We start from the raw sequence: 18,519 nt of genomic DNA on the forward strand, positions 1-18,519 counted from the left end.
CTCCTTATTCAAGGAAATATTCTCGAGACGTATCTCACGGAGGCTGTCTTTAGCCTTTTTTCGACCTTCTTGAGATTCCTTCAAAGACTTTTCAAGCTTTTCTATATTTTTCTAGGCGGGATCCAAGGTTCAATTTGCTTCGTCTAGAACAGCCTCCACCAATGATAAAAATGTCTGAGCAGAAGCCAAAGCCTCATTTTTTCTTTGGCACTTCCAAAGCAAGTAGTTTCACCTTCCTGACTAGGGTGCCAGGATAATCAAAGGGCACCACAACGACCTCTATAGCCATAAATGAGTCAGAAAGCCCAAATGATTTCTTCTAAACATCAATTCCAGTGAGGGCGTCAACATTTTTTTAGCATATTCCTCTCCCGTTAAAGACTTCACTCGCGCGGTAACTCTGAAATCCAGAACGATATATGCTCGACGGGTGTAATAGGACAAATCACGCCCTAACTCTATTTGATGAGTTTCACCTTGCAGAAAAAAGCTCTCTTTTGATTCACGAAGATCAGTAAGCAAAATGTCCACAAAAGTTTACGATCTTAGCCCACTTAAAATCTTATTTCAATTCGTGGTCAACGTGTTCAAAACTCTGGTTCGGTTAGGAGGATAGCCAACTTAAAACTCTATCTTGATTTGACATTAGCTCGTGGAAAATTACTCGTTGATTTGGAGACTAGCCGCTCTAAGCCTTGTTCGCTTTTGATTAGAAGTTAGTCTAAAAATTTCATTTTCTTTTATAAGAATGTTCATTGACCAATCCTTCTAAAAATTCTCAAATTTATTGAATACAAGAAGCTTTTGAAATGATTGAGTTACGAGCTCCTCTTTGAGGTCAAATTAAAGTTGTAAGTGAGCAAATATAATAATTTAAATTTATCTAATATTAATTAGCTATAATTTCAAAATTTGATTAAAAAACGTTAATGTAGAAAAGATGATTTGTGTGTGTTTGTTTAATGAAAAACAAGTTTTAGCGCTGCTTTCTGACAATATTCCGCGTACGACCAACACTGTCTTCTTTCTTCATCTCTCTCTCTCTTCACACCCTTTCTCGTGTTCCATTTGCATTAATGCCATTTATATTTTTTTTATGTATATTCTCTTTCTTTTATTGGGAAATCAAATCTCTCTCTCTTTAATTTACTATATTTTCTACTGTCACTCACTTCACTCTCTTCTACTCTTTCACTCTTCAAGCTCAGCTAGGGTTTTCTTCTCCTTTGCAGATTCTTCTCCATTTTTTCTCTTATGATGATTCACTGTTTCACACTGTTGTAGAATCAAACTCATCTTCACAACTTCAATGCAGGAATCAACACTGTGCATGCAATTGCAAACTGGTTCAGATACATAACATTGAGCTTCTTATGTCGGTTACTCTCTGATCTCTCTAAATCTTCAGCATTTCGCAGTTTTACTCCAAAGGTAAAACAAAAATCCATTCTTTTTCATTTTTTCAGCAACTTTTTATTTAACACTTTTTTAAGATCTTTTATAAATTGGACACATTTTTTGAACTGTCATTCTTGTGATCTATGCTGATCACTAGTGTATTGTAATGGAAGTTAACAGGTTTTTTTTTTTTTTTTTTTCAGTTTCATTTTGTTGTTTTAGGCCTTAGAACAAGTTAAAAGGTTCTTTTTTTCAGTTTTGCTTTTTTGGTTTTTTGTTTATTTGTATAACAACACTCAATGTTGGTTTGGTTGAAGCTACACTATTGTTTATAGTGTATTATTTGGTCAGTTAATTGGCATTATAATTTGTAGCTAATTTTCTCTTTGTTTTGATGTAATTTGTAGGTTATTTTGATCGAAATCGTTTGATGTATTTCGGTTGTGGTTAGGGTAGTTTGTTGTTGAAAAGTGAGGTTGTAGATCATGGATTTTTTGAAGATTAAAAACAAGTTTAGAAAGTCTCAGAAAGGAGGTGTTGAAAAAGATTTGGTAGACAAGGCAGTGCCGGAGCCTGAGGAACCGAAGCCGAATGGTGGTGATCTGGATCAGTGTAAATCAGTTAATGCAGATTCTGCTGGTGATGCTGAGGAGGACGACGATGATTTTATTACCAATGAGGTGAAGAGGAGGCTCAAGGAATTGAGAAGAAACAGTTTTATGGTGTTGATTCCCGAGGAAGATTCGTGTCTGGAGGAAGGGGAGGATGAAGAGGAAGAGGGAGAGACGGGTTCTAATGAATGGAGGGATGTGGAGGCAGAAGGTCAGCAATGGTGGCGAGGCTTTGATGCTGTTTATGAAAAGTACTGTGAAAGAATGCTGTTCTTTGATCGGATGTGCGTGCAGCATCTTAGTGAAATCGGAAAAGGTAGTTTTTTCATTGTTGCTTCCTTTTTAGGTGAAGTATTAGAAAAGGTAGTTTTATCCCTGTACAAGTGTATGACATGCGATTAGAACAATAATGGTAATGGATATTGTATACCCAACAAAATTTACCTTTTTTTTTTATTTCTTTCCTGAAAAAACAAATTCAAGGAAAGATCTTCTAACTTTTACGTGTCAATGTATCTTATCCCTATCCACATTTGTCAAATCTTGTAATATGAAGCATATTTACCGTGTCAGGTTCTCAGAACACTCCAACTCCATCTCCAAGATCTACTACAGCAAAGAAACTGGTCTCTCCCATGCGGTGTCTTTCCTTGAAAAGGTTTGAAGAACCAGATGATGAGTTTGAACATCTTCAACAGCCTGAAAATTGTCCCTACTTGGATATTGAAACGGCATATATAGGTCAAATTTGCTTGACTTGGGAGGCACTTCATTGTCAATACTCTCATATGAGTTATAAGATATCTTGGCAACACGAAAATCCTACATGTTATAACCGAAGTGCACAGGAGTTTCAACAGTTCCAGGTTCTATTGCAGAGGTTTATTGAAAATGAACCTTTCGAGCAAGGACTTCGACCTGAAATTTATGCTCGCACAAGGAATACTTTGCCTAAACTGCTTCAGGTTCCTAATATAAGAGGTGAATTTTATTGGTCATTTTGTTCGTCAGCAAATGTAATGTAATTATGCATTTTTGTTTCTGATGTGCTCAAGTTAATAATGAATTGATTCAGGTTCAGATAACGAATTAACAGATGAATCAGATACGAGAGTTCTTGCTCCAGATTTGATCAGGATAATTGAAAACTCTATCCTTACTTTCCACCTTTTCCTGAAAAGGGACAAGAAGAAGTCAAATGGTGTTATCAACCTGTTCGGAAATCAGAACCAGCTTGCAACTCCTCTACATCAGATTCAGTCTACTCTTGAGAAGGTAAATTCTGATTTTCAAACTGTTATTTAATATGCATGTTCTAATAGTAAAATGCTAATGGGTTGTTCTAATGCAGAAAGTGGTGAAACTGAAGGAACTGCGAAAAAGGAAGAAGGGTTGGAGAAAAAGTTCTTGGCCACAAAAGCACGAGGATATCCAACTATTGCTTGGCCTAATTGATGCGAAAATTCTATCAAGGGTTCTGAGAATGACAAGGATGACTAGAGAACAACTGTTTTGGTGTGAAGAAAAGATGAAAAAACTTGATTTATCAAATAGTAAGTTAGAGAGGGATCCATGTCCCATTCTCTTCCCTTGCTAACTGCTTCGAATGATAAATGTTGCTGAAGCCGCCGCCTGCTTAGGTATGAGTATAAGAAAGCGTATTAGCAACGTTTTCTGCTAAATCAAATGTATTATTGTTGTGTCATATCATATCTGTGAGTTTGTAGGATGTTTTTCTGTGTAATTCTCTGTAAACCAAACTGCCTTAAGTTAAGGATTATTGTAGTTGGTTCTTAAGACAATCTTCCAAAAGACCAAAATTTGTAAGCTTAATGAACTTGGTCTTAAAAAATGAGTGACAAAGAAAGTTGATTCCACATTCTTGCCGTATTATAGGAGTTAAATTTTTATAAACTGAACTAATATTCATTTGCACAAATTTATTTTTAGGTATACTGTGTTTAACAATAATTTCTTTACATAGAATATTTTTCAATACAAAATTAATTAATTTTTTTGTTAAAAAGTTTAAACGACCATATTGTGTACAATGGAAAGACTATCAATAATTTTTTCGAAGGTGCATTTCTTCGTTTTAAGTCTCATGTTATATTGTCGGACACTGCTGGACGTGGTGGAGAGATGTTCCTCATGTTGCTTTTCTTTGCTGGACTTGATTATCATATATTTCATGTATACTCCAACATCTCTCCAAGCTCTTGCTCAAATACTTTATTAATCATTCTTTAGTAAGTGGCACCTTCATTTCTCAAACCAAAAGACATTATATTGTACATGTAATTGGTGTGTTCAATCATGAAGGCGGTCTTGTCTGGATCTCTCTTGTGCAGGGGGTATAGTATCGATGAATGCTAAAAAGTTGTATCCTACAGAGTTATCCATCAGTTTGTGCAGGGGGTATGGTTGTATTTAGAATAGGTATCGATGAATGCTAAAAAGTTGTATCCTACAGAGTTATCCATCAGTTTGTGCAGGGGGTATGGTTGTATTTAGAATAGGTATCGATGAATGCTAAAAAGTTGTATCCTACAGAGTTATCCATCAGTTTGTCAATGGTGGGAAACAATATCAATCTTTGGGGCAAGTCCGACAGAGGTCGGTGTAGTCAGCACAAATGCACCATTTGCCATACACTTTTATCATTAACACCACATTAGACATCCATTCAATGCATTTCATCTCTAAGATAAAGATTTTTTTATAATGTTTCTTGTAGCTCCAGCTTTCTCTGGTGATTGTCATAGTTTTCTTTGGACTACATACTTGATGGAAGGGTCGATATTCAATTAGGGCATGCGATGATGGGGTCGATGTTGAACATTTCTTTGGGAGATATAGCGAAAAAGATCAACATTGTCCTCGAGGCACTTGAAATACATTCCTCCACAAAGCTTGGTAGATTAGCCCCAATCTTCATCAAGCAGGTCAAATTTTTGTTGAACTGGACTATCATTAAATCACCACTAGGGACTGACCTTAGAATATTCGTTCTTGCCTTAACAAGAAATGTCTCTCTAAGACTTACTCTAAAAGTATGTCAAATTTTGTGAAGTTGACGTCTATATAGGGTGTTATCTAGACGAGCTCACCTATCTCACCTTCTCCCCCTTCTATGAATCCTCCGTGCTATTCTAGATCTTCATAAACAATCACTACTTCATCCTAGAGATTATGGTGTTTCGTTTTCTAGTGGACAGTAGACGCGATGATGTCTGTCACATTTCAAGATTACAAGCTAAAAATCTTAAGTTAAAGTTATTGAGTCGAACTTATGGAAAAACTGTAGCAATTTGTATAAGGTTATTGAGTTGATCACGCATAAAAGTTTTAGGTTGTTTGTGAAAGGTTTTTTGACTGATCTCGTGCAAAAGCTCAACTAATTTTCTTCCGTTCTCAGGATCCTGTTTGATAGGAATTGAGAGTTTTGCTGGTCCACCAAATTGGACACGGTGTTCAGCAGGTTAGTGGCTCTCTGCATGTTGAGATTGACTTGGAGTAGTTGGAGGCTGAGAATCATCTATTGTCTAGGTACCATGGGTTTTACAGGAGGTCGGTTCAAAGGTTCATCTCGATAAGCCAGAGAGAAAGACTCGTAGATTAAGATTAGATCATCCATCACTAGTAAAGGAGGATGAGATGTCGATGCTTGCGAGGATAGAATAATAGATCTAGATCTACAAAAGAGAAATGGTTGTTCTTCATGTAATTTGTAAAAATAAGAAGTCGATTCTTATAGACAACACCACTATTTTAAATAGTTGAATAGTATTTCCTTAACCAATTAAATTCTATTTTAAAAGCAGTCTTTAGAATTTTGTTTAATTAATTAGCAACAAGCTTTGAACTTTCCACCAAAAAAAAAAAACCATCTTTGTACATGACTGAGTAATTTTGTTTTAAAGTGGATTAGAATTAGACTAGTATCATTTTCATTCAATTTCCAAACAAGAACAAGAAAAACTCGCCATCAAAAAAGAAAGAAAGTGTTCTGTAAACCCTAACCAGAAGAAGAAGTCAACTGAGATTTCAAAAATGAACAACAATAACAACAGCGAGATTGTTATGGAAACCAAAAGAACGAGAACTGGAACTTCTGAATGTGGAAAACCGATTATAGCCTTGGTTTGCGGCACACTCGTTTACTATCACTGCGCTTTCAAGAATTCCGCTATCGTCTCTCTTTTCTCCGATGTCTTCATTGTTCTACTCTGCTCCCTCGCCATTCTCGGTCTTCTCTTCCGCCAAATGACCATTCAGTATGTTTCTATTCATTCATTGTTACTTCTGTTTCTGTTTCCTTCTTTATTAGGGTTTCAATTTCAATTTGGATTTCGATTTCAGAGTTCCGGTGGATCCTCTTGAGTGGCAAATATCTCAGGACACTGCTAATACTATTGTTGCTTCTTTGGCTAACACCGTCGGTGCCGCTGAGTCTGTTTTGAGAGTTGCCGCTACCGGCCATGACAAAAGACTCTTTCTTAAGGTATTCTATTATATATCTATTTCTGTCGATCACGGTCGTCACAGTGTGAATTAATTAGAATTTGTTCTTAACATAAAAATTGTGAATAACGGTATCAGTATTAGTACTTGCCTACACCATTTTGTTGCGACCGTTTTTTAAAACCCTGATTATGTATGTGTTAGGCATGTATTCAATCTTAAGTGTTAAAGCAGCTTGGTTTTTTTTTCTTTTTTTTCTTTTCATATTACTAACTTCTAATTTCAAACTTATGGATGAAAAATTGCAGGTCATTCTTTGCCTTTATGCATTATCTGCTCTTGGAAGACTTGCTTTCGGTATTACTATTGCATATGCTGGTTCGTACCTTTCTATTTTGCCTCTTTACTTTATTTATCACCACTCTAGTCTAATCTAGCAAGTGGTTAATTGCAATTATTCAATTAGGAGATTTGTTAGTTAATCTGTTGGTTAGTTAGTGGGAATTTTGGTAGTTATTTGTTTGTGGGGAGGGGAAACTTGTTAGTAGGAGGATTGAACTTTGGACCTCTTTCTTAGTGCTTCTTCATTGTCCCAACCTATATAAATAGAGCGCCGTTGTTCTATTTTATTTTATGATTTTGATCTTGGACTTTCCTAGCTCTGCAGTTATGCCTCTCTTCCCTTCTTTCTCCATATTTTGATTCCTAATACGTAACATTCATTCTGATTGTATTTTAAAGTATTTTGTCATTACTGAACTCTGTGGTGCCAAGCCAGCTAAGCTATTCATTGCGAACCAAAATTTGTAATGATTAATATGCATCTTTGTTTGCTTACTTGCAACAACAAGAGGCACCTACAACGTGGGTTTAATTCGTCAACTGTTTTGTTTACTAGCCTTAAAATTGAATGTGAAGATTTAATCTATATCTAGTTTCAGTAATAGAGGAGAGAGCCCATGTGTTTCATTTAAGTTATAAAATGACAATGCTACCTCTGGCTTTCTAGTTTCAGTAAGAACATAATATTGGACATTATCCAAAAGTAAAATTAATTCCCTCTTATAATAGATGGGGGAAAGGTTTTGCAACAGCTATTGATGAAGTAGTAGTTCCTTATCTTGAGTAAGATATATTTGCTTTCTCCTAGAAAAACAGAAATAGTTAGATACAGGATCACTTTCATAGCATCTCTAGTACTCACAGGCTTAATGCTGATGAATATTTGTGATGTCTTGTATTGAGATTTAATTCCTCTAAAGTGGGCAATACCAACCACTTGTGAACAACTCAGCTTACACACATATGTACTAATCACAAGTGTTGTATATCTATCCTTGACTTTTGTTTATTTTACTAACTATTTACCTTAGGAAAGTCAAATCTCTGTCAAATATGTTTACTTTACTAACTATGTTGTGATAGTTAATATATAGTACACAATTTACCTGTTTGATTTGGAACAGTCTCTGATAAGTAATAAGTGTAAACATCCCACATTGATTAAAAAAACCAACGAAAAAACATATCCTTTAATCCCATATCAATGGGCTGAAAGCTCTACTCTTTTCATTGTTTCCATGTTCAGCTGTCTGGGTTCAATGCTCATAGTTATTGTAGAGCATGACTAATATTTTGTTAATACAGGACTATGCTTGTTTTGTCTTTACATGTTGGCGGAATGCTCTCAATCAATCAGTTCAGCTCTAGCCGGGTTCTTGGGAAGAAGAAACGACACTAGTGGAGAACAAGACACGATTGAGTAACCTGTTCATTTTGTACATGCATTTTTTCTTCATAGTTAGAGTGATGATGTTGTTATATTGAAATAAAGCCTGTGAATAATATTGTGAATATAGCAATCCAAAAAGAAATGTCTAGGGTAAACTGTCATTTTGATGGCAAGATTTTCAGAACAGAAATTGATGGTCCTCTAAAGATTTGTTACATTTTAGTATATAGTCAAATGAATGATACTTTTTCAATCATACTATTTCAGATAAGATTGTTACATTTTATTATACAGTCAATTGAATGATACTTTTTCCGCCATACTATTTCAGAAGTTAATATTTATTGTAACCAAATCGTTGTCGTGCAAATTGCAATGCTAAAAAACTTTTACCAATGAATTATTTTGATGTCATTAGTGTGTGTATTGCAGGGAAACCAGATTTTGTCCCCACAACGTTTGTGGACTTTTAATATTTTAAAAACAAGTTATAAAAATTAATTTTAAAAATATAAACAAATTTATATTTTAAAACTAAAAGAATCTAGGAGTTAATCCAAATGCTTGAGATAAGATATGTATGGGGCATTTTTTTGGGTTTCAGATTCATGATTAAAAAAGGGCAAGGTCAGGAGGTCATATAGGCATAAATAACATGAACATCTACACCAAATCAGGGTAATGAGACATAACAAGAACAGTACAAACCTCAAAATGTGGCAGCCACTACACAAACTTAATACTATCATTCGAACATTACAATGTTAATGTACTACCTACACATACCAACATAGAGACCAACTTGATTAATATTTTGTAATTTTAAAATTACTTAAAAATATTTTTCAATGTTAATATTAGTAGTTTTATTTTAATGAGGGAAATCAACTTTTGTCATAATTCGAATTCGAATGTTACATAAATCAACTTGTCATAGTGTTTTATTTATGACCATATTTCTATCCAAATAGTTAATTTTGAGATTTTTTCAAGGTCTTCCTCTTTCTTATTTTGACAGTTGATGCATATAATAGAAATTAGACAAAAAAAAATTCCCATAAAAAAAAAGAAATTAGACAAAAATTTAAGTTAATTGTCGACTATCAAGTACTATAAGTTATGTGTATCATTTTCATATTATTATTGTCCAGTTTTAGTTCGAGATAGTGAAAATCAACCAATAACTAATAAAATTAATTTGGTAAAACTGTGAAATTTTTTATATTAATAAACCTTTTGATAAATTTATGTGAAATAACACACCATGACACTTTTTGTAAAAGGGAAGGAGTTAAATTAAAAATAGATTTTTAGTTGCATTAAGAATCAACATAAATACTTATTGACGATCATGTATGTTATTCTAATACATAATACTTATTCAAACTTTAAATGGTGACAGACAGCCAATACAATTAAATTACATGTTGGAGTAATGATGGAAAGAAACAGAAGCACACAAAATCATCCCAACTCATCCTTCCTCTTTTGATGAGAACAACCCAAAAACTCAAAATGACAAGCTAGGCGTAAATAACTGGTTAGTAGGAACAAAAATGGGGGGTATGAAGTAATTTCTTAATTTCCAAAAGATTAAAAAAAGGGGTTTGATTAGCATGACTTGTAGAGGTACAAAACTGAGTTATCCTTTTTTGAGACTATACTGAAATACCCTTGTGGACAAGCAGTATGTCTTTCCATGCTTCATAAAACATCCAGGTGATTCCAGAGGATGGCATTACCTTTAAACAGCTTGCACCCCACCCTCTGTACAGGCCCTTCAGACCTTGTTCTCTAATGACTTCTGACAACGCCGCTGCCATGTTTGGTGGGCACTTGCCTTGCAAAGCTCCTACCATCAGACGCTTTCTGGCTACCTCCAACGGAAAGCTAATTGTACTGGCAGTAAAACCTAGGCGTGGAAAAAATACTCCGTTAGTCCGAATCAATTTGTATTACCAAGTTAGCCCGAATCAGTTTGTATTACCAAGTACAAAAGTTCAGTTCAGCTTATTTAGGACACAAATGGTAAAGAAAAAGATGCATCGAGAGAAATGTCAGCAAATTACATTGCCAATATGATCGATAGATCATGTATGGGACAGGGGAGCAAACCAAAGAGCTATAAACATAGAGAATATCTCACCTGATAGGGCTCCAATCATAAGCATCTCCACGCGATTTAAAGACTTCTTATTTTTGGTCAGGCAGTAAGATTTCTTTATTGTGTCATACATGAAATAATAACAGGTACTGTATGGAAGCATGCCAACTAGAGTAGGTGATAAACCAGCATAAAAAGCGCCAATACCACCGTCTTTATAAATATTCCTAATTGCAACGCCTAAATTAGGGTATATCTCAGGACTTATAGTTAACCGATCCTGGAAATGAATTCAAAGACAAGACAATTAGGATTGAAAATAAAGTTCAACATCTTCGTGTCTTGGTCACCATGTATGGCTGTGTAATATTGATGTTCATATTTACTTTACATTTCTAGTTAGTAATCTAAAACATTCAAATAAGATAGATACCTTCAAAACTTCCAGGGGATGGCATACAAGTGTGCTAGCAACTCCTGCAGCTGCCCCAGCCACAGCAGTTGGTGAAATCCAAGATAAGTTGAAGCTCAAATTGAGGCAACCTATCTGCAACTTGGGACATTCATTCTTTTTCAATTTCTCTTGCAGTTTTGCCATCGCCCGTTTCGTACACTCAAATGTGCCAAACTCAATGGCCTGCGTTGGAACTATTCGAATCATATTGATCATGTTTCCAGCCCACAATCCTTGCCATCCCTGCTGCTCTACAACCTGAACAAAACTACCTGTGATGTTTTTCGACCCAATACCAACTACCATTCTTGTCCTGCACGTTGAAATAATGCAAAACATTTTACTAACACATAGTAATTAGCAATAATGTTTAAGTGAATAATTCACAAAACCAAACTCATAGTAAATAAATACAATTAATTGAACCAATGGAACAGTGCGAATAAGCCAGCTTAGTTGGTAGCTGTGCAGAAACATCATCAGAAGCACGGAACCGGTGACAAAGGATGCATATATATTACCTGATAGTTTCAAGAGGAGCAAGAATAGCTTTGGTCATAGCACCAGCTAGGGCACCACTCATAAACTCACGAACCTCTCTCTTATCTAAAAATTCCTGCAAAAAAGCAAAATAATTGAGTTAATAATAATGAAAGAATGAAAGACAAAAAACAATAGGATTGAAAACAAAGTAGGGTAAAGAGAGAGACCTGTGCTTGGTGTGGAAGTTGAAATCGAAAATGGAGATTAGAGTTAGGAAGAATGTCAATGTCTTTAAGGATAGTGAAAACATCATCACCAGGGAGCGGTGAGATTGAAGAGGATGAAGAAGAAGAAGACAGGGTTTTAGTTTTTGTGTTTGAAGACATTCTAGGATTATCCAAAATTTCTTCAATTTGTCGTGTCCTTGTTCTGACTGTATATGATTTGGGTTTCAGTTTTGAATTATGGACTGATTCGGCGCAATCTGAAACCCTAGGAGAACCGTTTGATTCTTCGACACTGTGTTCATGTAATCTAAGCTAAATCCAACTTCTTCCTACTTCGCACGTGTTCAATGCACTCAAGGGTTCTATCTCCCATACCTAAAAAATATCTACTTAAAACTACCATTTTGCCCTTCATGAAATGTTTGAATAGACAAAATTCAAAATAAGAGGAATTTTATTTTAAATTAATTTCGAAGATATGATATAGGAGATAAAAGTCGTGTGTTGGATAAAACAAAAAGAAGATAGTAAGGATGAGCAGGTACCTTAATAATTTTCTGGTGGGTTAGGTCTAACTCACGATGGCGAGAGGCCTTGTACAATGATGTTTACGGTGATGAGAGAGCACTCATGTGAAGTGAGAAGCTTTGTAGCTTTTAGGTGTATGTTGTGTGTATTACAATTTATTTCATGGATAATGGTTTCCCCTTCCACCATGTCTAAAGAAGTTAGAGACATTGGATCCTTTTATACCATGGATGATCATATCCTCTCCTTTAGAATGGAGATTGATGTCTCTTATTCAGAAGACAAATAGGTGGTTATTTTGGAGACCTTTTCGCCATAAGAGACAACCATCATGGTTGTCTCTTCTGACTCCCCTTATCAAGGACATGGGAGTTTTTTCTTGTTTCTTCCTTTGCAATAGAGGTCTTAAGGATCCTTAATGTTATGCCTTCTTGGATAGGGCTTTGTGAGGGCCTTAAAAATGGTATGTGAAGGGCTGAAAAATCTTCCCCACTGTTGAAGTATTCTTTTTGTTTTACGCCAATAGAACTTCAAAAAGAGGTTGGATAACCCTAGGTGGTCTAGTGAGAAAATCCATTTTTAAACCACACTCTAATCATTATAAGAATTAGAAGCTCTATTTCTGGAGAGATCCTACCAATCTAACCATCTTTGTGCATCGAATCTAATTTTGACATCGTCTAATTTATTGGCTATGGTATCTACTTCTTTGAGAAGTTCCCCGATGACTACAAGGCCCTCAAAACTAAGTCGCCTTCTTCAATAATTGACATGAATAAAAACCTTTTACTGATGGAATTAATGTTGGAGATTGTCGATCAAAAAAGGTGAAAGTTGGGCAAAACCAAGTTGAGAGTGAAGCTCAAGAAGTATAAGGATGGTACTCCCAAAGCCAAAAGTTGTTGGAAACCTTAAAAAATAAGGAATCATGGACGAACAAGTTGACTGTTGTAGAGGCCAAACTCAAGGAAATCACTGCCAAATAGGAGTCTCTGAAGATATCTTTGCAAGACACCCTCCGCTTAAGCCAAGGTGTTAAAGCTTAAGGATGGAGTGGTGGTTGTCTCTGGTATTTATTTTGAGCTTGCGAAGAACGTTTGTTCTTCTTCTATCCCCAACATGATATGGGCATGCTAGACGTTTTTTAAGTAATCTACAATAATCAATTGGTGGATGATGATGAGGAACTCCCGTCAGAGCACAGATGATTCCTTAGACAGTAGGAGCTCAAGATGGTCTTAGCGATGATGTGGCGATGGGAGGAGGTGATCTGACCATTTTGTGTTAGGAGGAAGAACTCGTGGATGAGGTAACCCTAGATGGGAACCAATGAGTGGGTTTTTCGCCTTTTGTTTCTTTGGCTCTTTATGGCTTTTATAACGTTTTTCCCCCGCGGGGCTTTTTGTAAAAAGTTAAATTGCTGCGTTCTTCGGGTGCTTTTTTTTGTATCAACTATTATGGTCTTGTCTATTCATTTAGTTGTTTGCATATTTGTGTTGAACCTTAATTTATAGGTAATATAACATCTACCTTTGATGATGATAATCACCACGATGACAACTATGATATGTCAAACATGAACGATTAAACATGAACAAAGGATGAGGATTGATATTTGAATTTAGAAATTTCTCAGCAAAATAATGGATTAACAAAGATGGAAAGCTTGTTTAAGTTGGCGGCGTTATTGTGTTTAACAACATAGTTAGCTTCAGAAGATTTACATTTCATTCACTACCTTCCTATGTTATTTCAACTAACCAATGAACTAATTACTATGTTCCATTATCTTGTGTTAACTACTTTTTAAAAAGACTAAATGTCATTTTCCGTCTCATATCTTGTACTCGAAATTTATTTTAGTCCCTTAATTTAAAAAAAAACACATTTCCAATCTCTCAACTTTTTAAAACGTATCACGTTAGTCATTTCCATTCAAATGGTAGTAACGACGTTAATTTTCGATAATGTGGTAAGTGACGTGTTACAATAAATTTTGTGACCGATTTAATAGTGAAAAATCTTAATAGTGATGGAAAAATCGGTCACTAAATTTTTTTCTAAACTTTTAATATCTTCTTCATGTTCTTCATCAAATCTGTCTTCAAACAAAATTCATTTTAAAAAATTAGTCCTTTATCGCGGAGCTTAAGAAAAAACTAAAATATTATTATTTATATGAGAAATCTTTTAACATTAGAATAGAATCTCTAAATTATTCAGGCCGATCGTGCATTCATATAGGGGCAAGCTTTTATTGTCAACTTCTTAGTTCTCTAATCCAAAATATGAAGCCAAAACAAATCAAAATATTGTTTTCATATTTCTTTTAAACCATCCGTATTTTTGGAGAAATTAACCTGTCATCCGTATATACCAGAATTTCAATATTGTATCGAAATTCGTTAAAAAAAACTTGTTTCTATTTTACCAAGGACATTTCTAAAATAATAAAAAAAGAGAATGTCTGATATAATTTAGGAATGGTAGGTTAAATCCTCGTATTCTTGGTCGATCCATCATGACACACTAGTTTGAAGTTGTTTGAAATTCTATTTCTAAGTTTCCTAGGAAAACAGAGCTTTTTGAATTAGAAAGGGACGCATGCCTTCACATGTTAGATCTTTGAATTCCACATAATAATGGTGTGCTATAAGGGATCTAGTCTGTCATATAATTAAATTTAAGGCAACTCTTTATGGCTAGGTGGTAAATTTGTTTAGGGAATGGCCTTAGTAAAAGTCAGAGTGCCTGGAAATCAACATGGTTAAAATTAGATAAGTGAGTTTTATGAAGAAATAAAATTGATAGGTAAAATTAAAACTACAATTTTGCTTCAAATGTTGGACAAACTCATTTAAAACTAGTTAACTTTTTCAAGTTCAAATTAAAACTTGTGACATCTCTAAATTGAAATGTAAAATTGATCTGTAAGAACAAAAGATCAAGGACCATTCAAATGATGAAAACAGAATAATTATGTAAGAAAATTGGAATTAAAAGAACAAAAGATTAAGGACCATTCAAATGATTAAAACAGGAGCTAAATCAATTGGACACAGTTAACATAAGCTAAGTTAATTTGCTTAAAAAAAACTTGAGTTACCTGTATGAACATAATTCATATTCAAGAAAAAAAAAGTTAATTTAGTGATAGATTTTTCGTTGATAAATCATTCACAAAATTAATCTAAGCCACATGACATCCACGTTAATGCCACATGGTCTTATGTATTAATTTTAACTAATAGAATTAATTTTAATTAATAGAATGGACGGAAAAGACTAATGTGACACATTTTAAAAAGTTAAAGAGTCTGACCAAAAAAGATATTTTACATTAAAATAAATACGGCCATGTTAAATATTTATACTATATTTGTTTTAATGCATGGTTGTAAAATCATTAAACTCATTTATACTTTAGATTATTTTTAAAAATCACTTTATATAAAAATCAAAAGTGAGGGGTATCCCTCTATATAAATTCTTCCAAGTCTCTATCTCTAATCAATATAGAACATAGAATTTTTCTCAATACACCCCTCATGCTCAACACTTATTTAGACTTGGTACGTAGATAAAAATAGTAGGCAGTTTATGGTTCGATCGATAGGCTCTAATATCATATTAAAATTTGACCTAACTCATTATCACAAAACTGACTTGTAGAACGAGAATTATCCCTACTTATAAGGATATGTTTAGACCATATATTATCCGATGTGAGACTCTTAACACATTCCCTCACTCTTGGGATTAGACATCTGGAACATGAAAATAAATGATGAATGATCCAATAGTAAAAACCCGATAGCATATGACCCACCGAATCTTGATTTAGACTTTTAATACTATAATATGACAACACGATTAGTGAGTGACTTCTTTTTATCAAATGTAATGAAGTTTGTCAATCCAAAATCCACAACCTTCGTCAAGAAGATTTGATCCTTTGACATCTGACTACATCACACCACGCGGGTGAGAGTATTTAATGGTAGAAAACTATTGCTTCATGTAAACTTAATTTGTGGTTTACTAAACATGATATCAAGATTGTCCAAGAGTCTTGTAATGTCATGTTACATGTACTCAAACACAAGATAAAGGTATAAGTTACAAGATGATGATGTAAAAGTAATCAACACTTGAAGTTGAATGATATTTTGGGATAATCAACCTTTCTCATAATCATTATCTCCCATGCCACGAACTTAACACTATTTGGGTCTAAAGAAGGTGAGGTTTATCAATATAGACCCAAACAATACTTTGTGTTTAAGTACATGGAATATAACACTTGGACAATTCTGATATCAAGTTCAGTCAACCACACATTAAGTGATATATGAAACAATTATTTTTGCCCTTGAATACTTTCACTTGCGAGATGTGATGCAACGAGTCATCAAAGGATCAAATCTTCTTGCGAACAATGAAGAAATATTGAACATTGCTAATTTGGATTAGCAAACTTCATTACATCGGAGGAAAAGAAGTCTTTCACAAATTGTGTTGTCAAATTATGATAAGAGTCTCGTTCAAGATCCAGTGGATCACCTCCTATCAGGTTTTCCTAATCGGGCCATCTGTTTTTTATTTCCACGCTCTAGATCTACAATCCTGAACGTGAAGGGTGTGTTAAGTGTCCCACATCGGACAATAATACTCATCATACAAGCCGATTTTGTATAGATGAGTTAGATCCAACAACATTTCTTAACAAATATACTGGATTTCAAATGACATTTTATTAATTTTAAAAATGATTCTACAAAGAAGTAACAATTACATGGATATTTAATATTATGCATGCATTATTAAGATAATTCAATATCGTAATCATAATACAAGAACGATTTAGTGTTCAATGCACCTGAGATATTTCAAATAATAAAACAACTAAGATTGGAACACGACGTCAATATTCAAAATCTTGAGGCATTGGATATTTGTCCCATCTCTTAAATATTTAACTTCATACAAATTTATAGTTTATGCAAGACTAACCGCTAAGAATTAAACCGAATGATCTCCTCCTCAAATGTTAGTCTCTATATCCTATCCATGTAGTGCCGTTACCAACCAATGAAACACACTTCTTGACTACCCTGCTAAAAAGATTTTCGATCCAAGAGAAGAACTAAATTGTAACTAGTGTAACAGATTATATCAACTTCACAGTCCTTGCAAATATCTCCTTACCAATAGCTAATCAACAAAACTAGTGAGTGTACATATTGGAACTCTATATCTCAAATTGAAGCCAATTTCAATTTCAAATTTTACAATCTTTGATTTAATGGTAAATTCGAGTGTTTACTATTAAACTTTTTTAAAACAATTGAAATATGCTTGTTTAATTTAGTAACAGAAACCTGCAACCCAAAAAAATAACAACGTATATTATTTGTAAATCATGTAGATTGAGTATTAAAGTTATGCATCAAATGTACATACAACTGAATAACAATAATAAAATTAAAGTAGCAAACAAGCCTTCTAATCCCATGTACACACATATGAGAGCTAGTTATTAAGAAACTTAATAAAAGCAATATGAAGATCATCATTTACAACTCAGCAGTGATAGATAGAAATATCATACTAGTATCTCGACAATGCATAGCTCTCCTGCGTCCAGTTTGGTGGATCCATCACAGCACAGATATCCGATTTCTCAAAATCAGCAACCTACATACAATAGCAAGACATTTACATCAACTATGATTACCTACACGGACACGACACTGACACTATGATTACAATTTTAAAAAATAAAAGTGATTGAATGCAATCAAGTACGTTAATTCAGCTTCATATCATACAACTAACTAGTAGTACCTTTTGTTGGCAATCAGGACAGTAGTGATATTTATGCCAGAGGCAATCCATTGAAGGACAGAGAAAGCAAACTCCAAGCATCATTGGCATCAAGCATCCAACGAATGCGGCCAGACTAATCTTCGATCTACATTTATGATAAAATTAAAGCATCAGACTCCAAAAACTTAAGACGATCAATATAAAATAAGAACGATCAATTTTGAAAATCAATATTTGCAGTATCATAGTTGTGAAATTGAAAATCAGATAAAAATACCTGATGGTGGTGAGGTCGGTGTGACCGCAGTGAGGACAATTGAAAGGAGCAGGAGTGTCTCTGTAGATAGTCTGTTGGATAGGAATACCTTTGGGATCTCCGATGAAGGCGTTAGGTGGTATACCGTTTCTTTCGTACACCGGTACTCCCACAGCAACTTCTTCTTCTTCTTTTCTACCCATATTCTTCTTCTCAATTCTTCACAAAATTCAAAGTATCAAACCCTTATTATATATTTTCTAATTCCAAACGCGTTTTTTTTCCAATTGACCTAATCACCGCCTATGTGGAAAAGTTATATGATATTTTCAATCACTGATTATGCAAGGATTCACAAAATTTAAATAAATCATTTATCTTTTAATTAAATAATCGAATAAATTATTAATTATAATTATAATAATTAATAATT

General features: G+C 34.2%; 4 protein-coding genes across 5 annotated transcripts; 2 read left to right on the forward strand and 2 right to left on the reverse strand.

The window, feature by feature from the left end:
* Nucleotides 1-973: 973 nt before the first annotated feature.
* LOC131601051 (uncharacterized) lies at nt 974-3,886 on the forward strand. 2 transcript variants are annotated; one of them, XM_058872767.1, is made up of 6 exons: nt 974-1,098; nt 1,316-1,431; nt 1,806-2,325; nt 2,583-2,990; nt 3,085-3,284; nt 3,361-3,886. In XM_058872767.1, the coding sequence occupies exons 3-6, from the start codon at nt 1,884-1,886 to the stop codon at nt 3,604-3,606; spliced, it is 1,296 nt and encodes a 431-aa protein (XP_058728750.1). In that variant the 5' UTR covers nt 974-1,098; nt 1,316-1,431; nt 1,806-1,883; the 3' UTR covers nt 3,607-3,886. The 2 variants fall into 2 exon arrangements, with proteins under 2 accessions (XP_058728750.1, XP_058728751.1); XM_058872768.1 differs by lacking the exon at nt 974-1,098 and adding an exon at nt 1,189-1,213.
* Nucleotides 3,887-5,885: 1,999 nt separating this feature from the next.
* Nucleotides 5,886-8,461, forward strand: LOC131606074 (reticulon-like protein B22). The gene is made up of 4 exons (XM_058878358.1): nt 5,886-6,286; nt 6,372-6,513; nt 6,782-6,851; nt 8,121-8,461. The coding sequence occupies exons 1-4, from the start codon at nt 6,063-6,065 to the stop codon at nt 8,237-8,239; spliced, it is 555 nt and encodes a 184-aa protein (XP_058734341.1). The 5' UTR covers nt 5,886-6,062; the 3' UTR covers nt 8,240-8,461.
* Nucleotides 8,462-9,524: 1,063 nt separating this feature from the next.
* LOC131606075 (probable mitochondrial adenine nucleotide transporter BTL1) lies at nt 9,525-11,827 on the reverse strand. The gene is made up of 5 exons (XM_058878359.1): nt 11,474-11,827; nt 11,285-11,379; nt 10,743-11,076; nt 10,352-10,589; nt 9,525-10,117 (listed from the first exon to the last, which is right to left on the reverse strand). Exons 1-5 carry the CDS (start codon nt 11,630-11,632, stop codon nt 9,864-9,866), a joined length of 1,080 nt encoding a protein of 359 aa, XP_058734342.1. The 5' UTR covers nt 11,633-11,827; the 3' UTR covers nt 9,525-9,863.
* Nucleotides 11,828-17,410: 5,583 nt separating this feature from the next.
* On the reverse strand, nt 17,411-18,359 carry LOC131601053 (GSH-induced LITAF domain protein). Its single transcript, XM_058872773.1, has 3 exons — nt 18,108-18,359; nt 17,849-17,975; nt 17,411-17,698 (listed from the first exon to the last, which is right to left on the reverse strand). The coding sequence occupies exons 1-3, from the start codon at nt 18,287-18,289 to the stop codon at nt 17,612-17,614; spliced, it is 396 nt and encodes a 131-aa protein (XP_058728756.1). The 5' UTR covers nt 18,290-18,359; the 3' UTR covers nt 17,411-17,611.
* Between the last annotated feature and the right edge of the window lie 160 nt (nt 18,360-18,519).

The sequence above is a fragment of the Vicia villosa genome, linkage group LG5 (assembly GCF_029867415.1).
Source record: "Vicia villosa cultivar HV-30 ecotype Madison, WI linkage group LG5, Vvil1.0, whole genome shotgun sequence".
Classification (NCBI taxonomy): Eukaryota; Viridiplantae; Streptophyta; class Magnoliopsida; order Fabales; family Fabaceae; genus Vicia; species Vicia villosa.

Excerpts from the sequence above, each read along its gene's own strand:
- LOC131601051 (XM_058872767.1), top strand. The coding sequence starts at position 1,884 with ATGGATTTTTTGAAGATTAAAAACAAGTTTAGAAAGTCTCAGAAAGGA. Across the intron at positions 2,326-2,582 it reads TCTTAGTGAAATCGGAAAAG|GTTCTCAGAACACTCCAACT; the intron begins GTAGTTTTTTCA and ends TTACCGTGTCAG. Across the intron at positions 2,991-3,084 it reads TCAGGTTCCTAATATAAGAG|GTTCAGATAACGAATTAACA; the intron begins GTGAATTTTATT and ends GAATTGATTCAG.
- LOC131606074 (XM_058878358.1), top strand. The coding sequence starts at position 6,063 with ATGAACAACAATAACAACAGCGAGATTGTTATGGAAACCAAAAGAACG. Across the intron at positions 6,287-6,371 it reads TTCCGCCAAATGACCATTCA|AGTTCCGGTGGATCCTCTTG; the intron begins GTATGTTTCTAT and ends TTTCGATTTCAG. Across the intron at positions 6,514-6,781 it reads ACAAAAGACTCTTTCTTAAG|GTCATTCTTTGCCTTTATGC; the intron begins GTATTCTATTAT and ends GAAAAATTGCAG.
- LOC131606075 (XM_058878359.1), bottom strand. The coding sequence starts at position 11,632 with ATGTCTTCAAACACAAAAACTAAAACCCTGTCTTCTTCTTCTTCATCC. Across the intron at positions 11,077-11,284 it reads GCTCCTCTTGAAACTATCAG|GACAAGAATGGTAGTTGGTA; the intron begins GTAATATATATG and ends TTCAACGTGCAG. Across the intron at positions 10,590-10,742 it reads ATCCCCTGGAAGTTTTGAAG|GATCGGTTAACTATAAGTCC; the intron begins GTATCTATCTTA and ends ATTCATTTCCAG.
- LOC131601053 (XM_058872773.1), bottom strand. The coding sequence starts at position 18,289 with ATGGGTAGAAAAGAAGAAGAAGAAGTTGCTGTGGGAGTACCGGTGTAC. Across the intron at positions 17,976-18,107 it reads ACCGACCTCACCACCATCAG|ATCGAAGATTAGTCTGGCCG; the intron begins GTATTTTTATCT and ends TCATAAATGTAG. Across the intron at positions 17,699-17,848 it reads GTCCTGATTGCCAACAAAAG|GTTGCTGATTTTGAGAAATC; the intron begins GTACTACTAGTT and ends TATTGTATGTAG.